The sequence below is a fragment of the Rhinatrema bivittatum genome, chromosome 17 (genome assembly GCF_901001135.1).
Source record: "Rhinatrema bivittatum chromosome 17, aRhiBiv1.1, whole genome shotgun sequence".
NCBI classification, from domain to species: Eukaryota; Metazoa; Chordata; class Amphibia; order Gymnophiona; family Rhinatrematidae; genus Rhinatrema; species Rhinatrema bivittatum.
Window position 1 is genome coordinate 38,373,950 of NC_042631.1, and position 12,798 is coordinate 38,386,747.

Here is a 12,798-nt window from a genome sequence, read left to right on the forward strand (position 1 = left end):
GGTTTCTGCATTTTATTTTTTGTCTCAAACATGGGAGGTGGGGGGGGGGGGGGGGGGGGGGGAAAACAACCCTCTACCAGCACCAAATATAGAAAAGATGTAGAAACCGAAAAGCAGACAGATGGGAGTTAAGACAGGAGGAAGAAAATGGATTATGGAGGGAATAAATTAATCTCAATAAAAATAAAACAGTTCATTATTTTTTATGGTTATTTTTAAGTTTACCATGGGGCCCAACCCAATTAAACCATTAAAGCTCAGGATCTTAAAACTCCAGGAACTTTCTGAGGCCAACGGAGAGCCAGAAGAGTCCTTGTGCCCTTCCCTTCCCCTCTCAGCCCAGCCTGCAGTTATCCTGGCTTGTCTTGCTCTCCGGGAGGACACAGAGAGAGAGAGAGAGAGAGAAAGGGAAAGCCAGGCTGCGACAAAGGGAGAAAGAGATATGCAAGGCAAGGACTGCATGCACTTGATTTCAGTTCATTAAGTATTCACTGTAGATAAATACATATTTTACATAATAATTTGCATATTAACACTTTTTTAATTATAGTGTTTGGCAATACATGAATAGAACTCAAAATAAAATTGAGAGAGTGAAAGATGAAGGAATGGGAGAGAGAAAGAGACATTTGACACCATATGCCATACAAAGTTGGTTGCTAAGTTACGGGTATTGGAATGGGTTGCGTGGTTGTTTGCATCATATTTGCAGGGAAGAACTCAGGAAGTTAGTGTGGATGGTGCAAACTCTGGTATTTAAATACTGCTGGTGTACCACAAGATAACAGCACTATTTGCAGCCCTAGGAGAAATTATGGCTTTGCTAGGTTTAATTTATAAAATATATGCTGATGATGTGCAGTTTTATATCCCTTGTGAGAATAGTCAGGAGTTTGCCAATGAGTTATTTGCATGCAGCATTAACTGGTTAGCTGCTAATTGTTTAGTTCTTAATTTTGACATAAAACTTTTATTCTCTGGTTGGGACTGAGCAGTCTTCCCCAGACTCTGCTGTCTATAGTGTTGGATCTTTGCCATTATGTTTAAAGGCAGAGGCTTGTAATTTGGGTGTGACTATTGACTCTAAGCTTTCTATAAAAGCTCATATTAAAAATGTCAGAACTATTAATATGGCCATTAAGAAATTATATTCATCTGCAGGAATTTAGATTGACTGTTCAAGCTTTGGTGTTTAGTAATTTGGATTACTGTAATTCTATATATTTGGGTTTACCTAAATATTTAATGCATGTGTTACAATTGCACCAAAATGTGGCATTTTATGTATTGGTTGCCCATATATCAGATCACAATTTCAACTTCTTGCATTGCTACATAAAGCTATTTATTCTGAATCTCATTGCTTGGCCAACAGGGTTTCCTGGTATGTCCCTTTTCATTCATTACAGTCTTCAACAAATTCCTGTGCCTCAGAACTTCCTCCCCCAATGGACTGGAGATAATCATTGGTGCGGTGGTACACAATATAATTTCTCCTCCAGGAGCCAGCATTGTGGCCCTTGCCTCAGGAGCTACCAAGGACTCCAGAAAGAGCTGGATATCTGTTTGGAGGGATACCGATGCTGGTGCATCAATATTTTCCCAAGACCTCCTAAATGTTCCTATCTTGCTCCTCATCAAAAACTGCTGATGCCAACATAGATTGGGAGGCAGGAGGAGATGCCATGTATTCCTGTGACACCAGAGATATATCAGTGGCTGAAACCTCAAAGACCGTCACGATTCCCAGGACTGAATGAAGGATGAGCTCTTCTCCCCATGGAACACTTTGAGGGACTCAAGGTTGCCACCAGAATGTTCCAGTTCCTAGCAACATCCAACAATCAAGACAGATGCCGATGCATCTTTACCTTCACCTGATGAATATCATCAAGGCTTTGTGATTCTGGAAATGAAGAGGCGGAACTCTTCAACTCTTTGGGTTCTGAGGAAAAACATCTCAGGATATGAAAGGAGATCAGAGAAGTGCTAGTAGATCTGCTGAAGGACATATTCAATAGATCCTTGGAGATGAGAGTGGTGTCACAAGGTCGGAGAAGGGCAGTCATTGTCCTGTTTCGTGAAAGTGGTAGGAGAGGGGAGGCTGAAAATTACAGGCTTGATAGCCTTACCTCTCAGGTGGGAAAATTAATGGAGATTCTGCTGAAGGAAAGGATGCTGAGCTATCTACAATCCGGTGGGTTGCAAGATCCAAGACAACATGGTTTTACCAGAGGAAAGTCATTTCAAATGAACCAGATTGATTTTCTTTTGATTGGATGACTGGAGAATTGGATCAAGGAGAACTGAATAAGTGATGAGCACTTAATATGATTTACCTGAATTTCAGCAAAGCTTTTGATACTGCCCTACAAAGGAGACTCAAATAAAATGAGAAGCCTAGGAATGGGTCCTAAAGTGGTGGAATGGATTACAAATTGGTTGACTGACAAGCGACAGTGAGTAGTGGTAAATGGAACCTACTCTGAGGAGAGAAGAATACGTTTCTGGGGCTGGTTCTGTTCAATATGGGGCGGATTTTAAAAGGCGCGCGAATAGCCTACTTTTGTTTGCGCTCCAGGCGCAAACAAAAGTACGCTGGATTTTAGTAGATACGCGCGGAGCCGCGCGTATCTGCTAAAAACCTGGATCGGCACGCGCAAGGCTATGGATTTTGTATAGCCGGCGCGCGCCGAGCCGCGCAGCCTACCCCCGTTCCCTCCAAGGCCGCTCCGAAATCGGAGCGGCCTCGGAGGGAACTTTCCTTTGCCCTCCCCTCACCTTCCCCTCCCTTCCCCTACCTAACCCACCCACCCGGCCCTGTCTAAAACCCCCCCTTACCTTTGTTGGGGGATTTACGCCTCCCGGAGGGAGGCGTAAATCCCCGCGCGCGAGCGGGCCTCCTGCGCGCCGGGCCGCGACCTGGGGGCGGGTACGGAGGGCGCGGCCACGCCCCCGGACCGCCCCGGGCCGTAGCCACGCCCCCGTACCCCGCCCCCAAAACGCTGCCGACACGCCCCTGAAACGCCGCGACGACCGGGCCCGCCCCCGACACGCCCCCGACACGCCCCCCTCGGAGAACCCCGGGACTTACGCGAGTCCCGGGGCTCTGCGTGCGCCGGGAGGCCTATGTAAAATAGGCTTCCCGGTGCGCAGGGCCCTGCTCGCGTAAATCCGCCCGGTTTTGGGCGGATTTATGCGAGCAGGGCTCTGAAAATCCGCCCCAATCTTTGTGACTGATATTGCAGAGCAGATAGAAGCAAAAGTTTGATTTTCTGCAGATAGCATAAGATCTGCAATAGAGTGGATATATTTGAAAGAGAAGAGAGAATGAGCAGGGATCTAAGAAAGCTCGAGGAGTGGTCAAAGGTTTCTCAGCTAGGATATAATGCCAAGAAATGTAGTCTCATGTATTTGGGGTGCAGTAAACCAAAGGGAACTGTACATGTTGGTGGTGAAAGTGATTTTCACAAACCAAGGGAGAAATCTCGGAGTGATAGTTTCTGACTATCTAAAGGCAGCGATGCAAAGTGACAAGGCAGTGACTAAGGCCAGAAAGCTGCTGTGCTGCATAGAGAGAGACACAACTGATAATACCTCTGTAAAGGTTATTGGTGAGGTCTCACCTGGAATACTGTGTACAGTTTTGAAGACCTCATCTCATCAAGGATAGGCACAGGATGGAAGCAATCCAGTGAAAGGCAACAAAAATGTTGCAGAGTCTGCACTGAAAGACTTATGAGATGGGACTGGAGGATCTAAATATGTATTCCCTAAAATCTGGCAACTGTACTTCTACTGCCCAAGTCGGGTAAGGATCCAAGCTGCCCTGAGGCATATCGCCCAACGTCGTTATTAAACCAAGATCTGAAAATTTTGGCAGCTGCACTTGCCACTCGCTTGAATACCGTCATTCAAACCTTGGTATCGCAGGATCAGTCTGGCTTCATTAAAGGCAGACTTTCTAATAACAATTTATTAAAGGCAATCCTGGGATTCAGGCCACTGGACATGTCGGACAAGAGGGGATGTTGATAAGCATAGATGCAGCCAAAGCTTTTGACTGTGTGGAATAGCCATATCTAATGTGGGTATTACAGAAATTTGGCCTAGGTACCCAATTCATTCAATGGATTTGGTTATTATATTTTCAACCACAGGCTCAATTGTTGGTAAATGGAACTTTGTCTCAATCTTTTGCACTGGGTAGGGGAACTAGGCAGGGCTGTCCACTATTACCATTACTCTTTGTCCTGTCTTAGAGTCCCTGACCATAAAATTATGTGATTTGGAGACTTTTCATAGTATATGTATAAAAAATAAAAGGGTGAAACTAGGATTGTTCGCAGATGACATGAAGGTGTTTGTAGATAACCCTGGAACTTGTCTGGAACACATTTTGAATATCTGATGCCTTTGGGGCCTTCGCTGGTCTCAAAATTAATTACGATAAATCCCAGGCGTTTCCTCTGGATTGTTCTCTGCCTAAACGATGGGATGGAGAGTTTCCACTAGCTTGGGTACTTGATAAAATGCAGCACCCGGGGATTAACTTGGCAGGAAGGGATAAAGAGATAAATAATGCTTATAACTTTACCCCTATCCTAGAGAAAGTCAAACTGCAGCTGAAGAGATGGAAAGATCTGCCTTAGTTGATTATAGGGCAGTGCACTTTGGTAAAGATGGTTATACTTCCTAAATTTCAATATTATCTGCAGATGATACCACTCAGTTAAAAATAAAGATTTGATGGCCTTAGACAGGCTGATATAGTAAAAATCGCATGGCACATGCACAGTTCACTCTCCTGTGCGCGCGATTCAGAAAAAAATTTATTCAAAATAGGGCCCGCGGTAAAAAGAGGCGCTAGGGACGCGCTAGTGTCCCAAGCGCCTCTTTTTGGACAGGAGCGGCGGCTGTCAGCGGGTTTGACAGCCGACGCTCAATTTTGCCGGCATCGGTTCTCAAACCCGCTGACAGCCACGGGTTCGGAAACCGGCAAAATTGAGCGTCCGGTTTTCAACCCACGAGACGGTTTCAAATTTTTTTTTTTTTTTACTTTTTTTTACTTTTGGGACCTCCGACTTAATATCACCATGACATTAAGTCGGAGGGTGTACAGAAAAGCAGTTTTTACTGCTTTTCTGTGCACTTTCCCGGTGCTGAGAGAAATTAACGCCTACCTTTGGGTAGGCGTTAATTTCTGAAAGTAAAATGTGCGGCATGGCTGCACATTTTACTTTCTGTATCGTGCGGGAATAACTAATAGGGCCATCAACACACATTTGCATGTTGCGGGGGGGGGGGGGGGGGGAGGGGTGTTGGACGCGCGATTTTGACGTGCTATTACCCCTTACTGAATAAGGGATAAAGCTAGCGCGTCGACTTACATTTCTGGGAGTCGGATGTGTGTAATAAATATATCGGCCTGTAAGTCAGCCATAGGCTCTTTAATTTTTTTTGGGGGGGGGGGGGGGGGCAAACGTATGTGCATCAAATTTGATACGCTTAGGCTGGGAAAATCACAAGGTGGATTAGCCATACCAGGCCTGCGGGTTTATGCTGTTTCATGTCTCCTATGTCTCATTCACGATTGGGTTTCTAATCAGAAAAAAATCTGACGTAGAGGAGTTGATGAAGGATTGATTCATTCTGTATCATCCTTTAACTTACTTCATATGCCGGGGACTAAACTGGCTTCTGTATTCTGCCCACCTTTTTGGTTGACAGCCTTGCGCAAAGCATGGTTTTGGTGGAGGAAAAGTATTGGACGCAATTTCTCTGTCTCCTCATTTATAACTTTAGAAGGTAATAATGACTTTTTGCCTGGGAAAGACTGTACGATGTCCAGAGACTGGGCTAATAAAGGACTCCACTCTGTGTCAGAATGGATTGATGCTGATTTGATGTCCATTTATTCCTTTCAGCATTTACAAGAGATCTGGGGGTTACTGCATAGGCAATTCTTTGCGTATCTGCAGGAAAGGCGCTATTGTCTACAACTAGCGAAGGGGGATCTGGGCTTATTATCTCTCAGATAAGGAGGAAACGTTGCTGCACACCATTCCTAAATTTAATAAAATTGCAATGTGGGTTGATCATTTAAAATCTAAATTGCCAGATCCTCACTTAGATCATCTGGCATGGCAGTGAACAGCTGGGTGTAACAGTTGAAAAGGAGGATCTGCAACTGGCATTTTCATGGTTATATAAACACATCATCCCAGTTAATTTGAGAGAGATTCAATTTAAGCTTTCACACAGGATCTATTTTACTAGATCCCTAGGTAGTATTATGCATCTGTGGGAGTCTGAACAGGAACTCTCTGCCACATGTTTATGGGTTGTGTTAAAATGCAAAACTACGGGAGACAAATATATGGTTTATTGGATAGGGTCTTAGATTGTGATATCACTTGGTCAGGACCTTTATTATATTTACATTTCATGGATTGAAATTTGCAGCTTCTTCAAGTGGACAAAAAATTCATCACTGTGGCCATTATGTTAGCAAAAAAGCATAAGAACTTAAGAAACTGCCATACTGGGTCAGACCAATGGTCCTTCCAGTCCAGCATCCTGTTTCCAACAGTGACAAAGCCAGGTTACAAGTACCTGGGCAAGTAAGTAAGTAGATCCCATGCTACTGATGCCAGTAATAGCAGAGGCCATCCCTTAAGTCAACTTGATTAATAGCAGTTAATGGACTTCTCCAAGAACTTATCCAAATCTTTTTTAAACCCTGCTACACCAACTGCACTAACCACATCCTCTGGCAACAAATTCGAGAGCTTAATTGTGCGTTGCGTGAAAAAGAGTTTTCTCCAATTAGTTTTAAATGTGCCACATGCTAACTTCATGGAATTCCCCCTAGTCCTTCTACTATCTGAAAGAGTAAATAACCGATTCACATTTACCCATTCTAGACCTCTCATGATTTTAAAGACCTCTATCATATCCTCCCTCAGCTGTCTCTTCTTCAAGCTGAACAGCCTTAACCTCTTTAGCCTTTCTTCATAGCAGAGCTGTTCCATCCTCTATTATTTTGGTCGCCCTTCTCTGTACTTTCTCCAGTGCAACTATATCCTTTTTGAGATGTGGTGACCAGAATTGTACACAGTACTCAAGTATGTTTTTGTTACACTGGAAATCTGTTTTGGTACATGTGAGGGGCTGTAAAGCTATGATGAAACAGTTGTGGAAAAAGAGTATTCAACATCCTAGACAGATGACAATGATGCATGGGTATTTTTGTTTGTGGGAGAAAATTGTCTTTTAAAACTTATACAAGTCTCGTAAAACAGCTAACAATAATTGTGTTAAGAACCAGCCAGAATGACAGTGTGTGTGTGTTGTGTGACTGTGCTGTGGGTAATTGTAGGGAGGGACCATATCTTGCTCTTCTGGAGAAGGGTGATTAAAGTAGTAAAATGAAGAGTTGCAGAGGAATTCTAATCGTATCCGATGCTTATTCAGCTGTATTGTTTATTGTTACCTTTGGCACAGCTATTATGATCATATTTGTTCATTGTTTTCCTTCTGCAACTTGACTAAAACAGACTTACAAAAAAAAATAAATATGTATACGCTGGAGGAAAGGAGAGACTGGGGAAATACAATACAGACTTTTAAATATCTGAAAGGTATTAATGAGGCACATGAATCAAACCTTTTCTAGTGTAAAAGAAGCTGTAAAACTAGGGGTCAAGACATGAAACACCAAGGAGATAAATTCAGGAAAAATACCAGGAAATATTTCTTTACAGAAAGGATAGTAATGCATGGAAAGATGGTGAAGACAAGAACGGAAATGGAACTCTAAAGGGTGTGGGATACACACAGAGGATCCCTTAATAGCTAGAGTTTGGAAATGAAAAACAGAGTAGCCTGTGGTAACTTTAGGTTCAACATTTCTGCATGGGGGTAACCTGCAAGAAGCAGGTTAAGGTTACAAACCTTAAAGGAAGGCACGGGGGTAACATGCATAGAGTAGCAGCTGGAGCCCTAGCCGGGCAGACTGGATGGACCATTTGGGTCTTTATCTGCCATCATTTACTATGAAGAGGAGATCTGGAGCTAGTCTGATGAATTCCAAAAGGTTGGGGCTGTTCTCAGGTTCTGTTCTTGGAGCTGGTGAAGTGCATTTCTCTGGGGACCAGCATGACAACACAGGCTTGAAGTAGTGAAGTACGTTGTTGAGCATGTGTAACTATATGCCAATTTGATTGCTTGGCTAAAAAATTTCACTTTATAACTAAGCATTGACACACAATGGACCACAGGAAGGTCAACCAATCATTATCAAAGATTTAGACACTACTTATTATGGGGAGGGGGGGGGGGGGAGAGAGAGAAAACTAAAATACTTCCCCTTTATTACTGATAATACAAAAAAAGATGAAAATTCTGGTGTCACCTCAGTCACTACCAGGAACATTATACTTCAAGACAAAACCCTGCAAAAACACTCAGCGCTTATGTAGAAAACCTGTCATACCAAAACAGCACAAATTCCCAGGACTCTCAAAGCAAAAACCCTAATAACAAAAAGGCATCAAACACTTCAACGTCCATTACTCAGGTCCTCTGCTCCCCCCAGCCCATTCACCTTCCACATAATTTTGGGTGACATGTAACAATACCTATGTAAATGTGCTATTTATCCTATGTATTATCATTATTTATTTGGAAGCTTATTTATTTCACTCTCGCTTTTTCATTGGTCGCTCAAGGTAAGTCACACATTCAGGCACTGTAGGTATTTCCTTCTCTCCAGAGGGTTTACAGTCTAAGGGCCTGATTTACTAAGCCTTTTCTCACATACTAAGTTTGTACCTGAGGCAATGGAGGGTGAAGTGACTTGCCCAAGGCCACAAGGAGTGGCAGTGGTCATCAGTCTGCTGCTCTAACCACTAGGCCGCTACTCCATTCCAGGTTATAGTTCCATCTGTAAGACCCTCACTACCTGGTCTTTCCTGCTGTTCCGGCTTATTTAAATTGAAGTATCCCACCTTGGGTTAATTCTTTTCAAAAAGGTGGATAATAAGTCATAAGATATAAATACAATTTACCCACAAACACTAATACATCTCCTATTGGGGGGTACAAATTGGAAAATAGAACAAGTAGGACTCCTAATGATCCCTATACATTAGCTGCACACTAGCAGAATCCTTCATCTCGCTCATACGTGCAGACAGATCCTCACCAAATACAGAATAAGGGATCACAAATTAGAAATGGAAATATGCGGACAAAAACTGAACTGGAAACCCCAAGAAGCCAGATTATGTATGCAGTGCAACACTAGAGAAACAAAAACAGAAATACATTACCCCCTACACCTTGCAAAATACAAAGTTATCAGAGATATACATTTCCCAAAAACTAACGGAGAAAATCAAAGACGTTCCAGAAAAGAATTAGCAGGAAAAAACTCTGTATAATCCTGGGAGAAACAGGACAAACAGCAACAAGAGCAGCAAAATATGTTGTATCGGCCACCAGACCGGAACAATCTGACCAAAGACAATACAGACGAGTACCAGAATCCAGGAATTGTTTATTTATCTTTTTTATATTCCACCTTTCAGCCATTTCAAAGCGGATTACATTCAGGTACTATGCGGGTATTTCTCTGTCCCCGGAGGGCTCACAAGCTAAGTCTACACCTGAGGCAATGGAGGGGGAAGTGACCTGCCCAAGGTCACAAGGGGCAGCAATGGGATTTGAACCCGACTTCCATGGTTTGCGTTCCGCTGCTGTAACCCCTGGGCTACCCTTCTACAATTTTCCCTGTTCTCCTCTCTCTCTAATCTTATTTTACTATTACCGCTATTTTGAATTTTTTTTCTTTTATTTTAACCACTTCATGTGAACTATCTTTGGCAACACATGTGCAAATTGCCACGCCAATGAAGCCTCCTGAATTTGAGAGTTAAACAACCAACCCCATGAAGCTGAGCATGAACTGATGTCCGGGATATTGCGTGATGTATGTGTCAGAGCAATGGATTTTTACCACTAAAGCGCTCAAAAAAGCGAACTTTACTGTTTGTGCATGGAACGCATCGCATGCTTTGGATTTACTGCCAAAGGCTGAGGGACAAACACAAGATGTACTACAATGTTCAGCCAAACGACAACTTGCAATAATTATTCTACTAAGTTATATTACAAAATATTTTGCTTCTTTTTATTTATTTATTTATTTAACATACTCTGTAAGGCACTTGGAGCCTGAAGGCCAGATTTGCTTTAGAACAAATACTGGCAACCCAGGAACTGTAGGGTCATAGCTGTAACACTAAGTACTTTTTGTGATTAAACATAGATATCACAATACAAATGCAGCCCTATCAGCTTATGAGACTTTTTTTCCCCCGTCAGCGTCCAAGAGCATATTATAATATTTTTATTCTCATATAATGCAGCTCTACTGGGAAGACAGAGGGCATGGGAATTACTTACTCTGGTGAGGATTCTGGCGTCAGGTTGGACATCTCCTCTGGGGTAGGTACTGTGCACACAGGGGAAAAGAGGAAAGACAGAAAGGAAAAGTCGTAAATCTAACGTCTCCTGCTTCTTTTACAAGTGATGTGCCAATGAAAGAGCTTGTGTACACCAATACTAATTAATGCCCTTATAACAGAAGTGACTGTGGAAGAATCCAAGGGCGATTCTACCTACTGACTTTCACCATTTTACAACAATGATAATCCTTGTCCTTCAAAGACTTTGTCTGCCCAGATATGAAAAGCACAAAATACCATTTTATAGTGATTTGTTAAAAAAAAAACCAACAAAAAACCCCAGTCATGCAGCATAAAATCTATGCCAATATATGATAACATAAATGCCTTACATTTTATTGAGCCTTCTTAGTCCTTTACAAGGCTTTGATATTATGCTGATGGAGCACAATGCATCTCTGTTCCACGGCTGAGCTGGTGTGAAAGCATCCAAAACTGTGATGCCTGTTCTTTCGAAACTGCTACTGTGATACAGTCTCACCTATATAAGCCACATTGTCGTGCTGAGAGTTGTCTGCTCCACGATCTCTAGTTCAGAATTAATTATCTTTAATGCTCACCATGCAACAGTCAAAAGGAACCCTGTCTCTTGCTTGGGCCTAAAGTCAGAGGAAACATGCACCTGTTGATGTCTATCATCGCTCATGGGTTGGTAGGGCCTCTCAGATCTATTCTCAGGAACTGGAGCAAACTAAATATTCAGGCCCCTAACATGGTTAGATAAGTACTCATTTCTACAGATCTTCTGGATCCCTAGCTGTTGCCAGGCTTCAGGGCAACTCTCCCAATTACCTCATCCCACTATATCCCCAATGGCCAGCTGTGCTTGAGTCAGATGAAAAAATCTTAAAGCCCTGATGGGGAGGAACCCTGGGACTTGTACATAACCCTTAGTGCAAATTATCAGAGTATGAAATGGAACACTAGTCTATGGCAACCCAATCCTCAGGACACATCTAGACAGCCAGGTGTTCAGGATATCCGAAATGAATGTATAGGAGGTTGATTTGCATAGAATTCAGGCAGCACGTGTAAATGTCTCTCATGGATATTCATTGTGGATATCCTGAACACCTGACTTGCTAGGCATCTCCTGAGGACTGGGTTGAGAACCCTGATTTTTGGCATATATTAACTCTACAGTGCAAGAGACCCTTATATTTGCAAGAGTGTGCCAAGACACACGTTCTGTTCCTGTGAAATCGAAAGCTGTACAGTTCTGACACTGAATGGACACAACAGAGCTGGGGGAGGATCAGTGATAAGCCCAGCATGCTGCCGTGCACAGGACCCAAGTTTGCTCACTGGGCTAGAAGAGGCCGGATGTACTGTGGTGACAGCATTCACATCCCTGAGAGAGGCAGCCATTGTGCCCACGACTGCAGGATTCTGGAGGGAGCCCTGGGGTGTGGCTCCTGGCCAAGAACCATCACTTATCTAAGTGACTGGTGGGGGGGACGAGGGGGATACACAAATATGAGAAAACCCCACAGGTAAGTTGTGAATGAGGGCTTACAACTCTGAAGGCCAATGGAGGCTTCAATTTAGTTGACCTGGAAGCCCAAAGGAAAAGGAACATGTTGGCTCAGAAAAATACAGAATCAGACATATCACAGACAAAGAAGTCGGGCGCCAATGAATTTATCTGCTACAAAGATTATTTGTTATTGCAGACTGGCTCTTATAACAAATATAAACATATGTTTAGTGGGTGGAAGACCGGCCAAGATTTGTTACAAAGAGGTTTCCCTAGAGGGGCAGTGGTGTCACTCTTCTACTCTGGACGCCTGCAGCAGTTCTTAACTGAGACGAAAAGGAGAGTGGAAATGCTGTTTTAAGCCCCTTCCTTTATCCACACGAGCAAACCTAGCAAGATTTGCCCCTTATGTGAATAACAGGGGCCAACTTTCAAATACCCTGGTGCAGGTGTATGCACTATGTGAGTGCTTTTAAGGTACATGCTTTTCGCAAACTTTCAAGGCATTTACCCGGGTTAAATAGCCTGACTGGAAATTGCCCCTTCCAATGCACTAAAATGTACACGCGGCTGCCAAAACTTGTGTACTATTAGCCACAATTCAAAGAGGCATGCCTGTAGGTTGGGGGAGGAATAGCGTATATACCTTTGATTTTCGAATGCTTTTAACATGAGCACTTTGTACTTGCTAACCTTCAAATAGAAACGACAGGGGTCCTCTCTCTGTGAAAATGTACCTAAAGCACCCCTGTAGTGTGCACTACACGGGCATTTAATCACACTACCCCC

The 12,798-nt window shown here is 43.1% G+C and overlaps 1 protein-coding gene across 5 annotated transcripts in view; it reads right to left on the reverse strand.

Moving 5' to 3' along the window:
• Positions 1 to 12,798, reverse strand: part of BRSK2 (BR serine/threonine kinase 2) — an 830,501-nt gene that overhangs the window by 44,860 nt on the left and 772,843 nt on the right. For all 5 annotated transcript variants that reach the window (XM_029582478.1, XM_029582480.1, XM_029582479.1 and 2 more), the window contains one exon: positions 10,471 to 10,519. In XM_029582478.1, the coding sequence (XP_029438338.1) occupies positions 10,471 to 10,519 (49 nt within the window). The remainder of the gene's footprint in view (positions 1 to 10,470; positions 10,520 to 12,798) is intronic.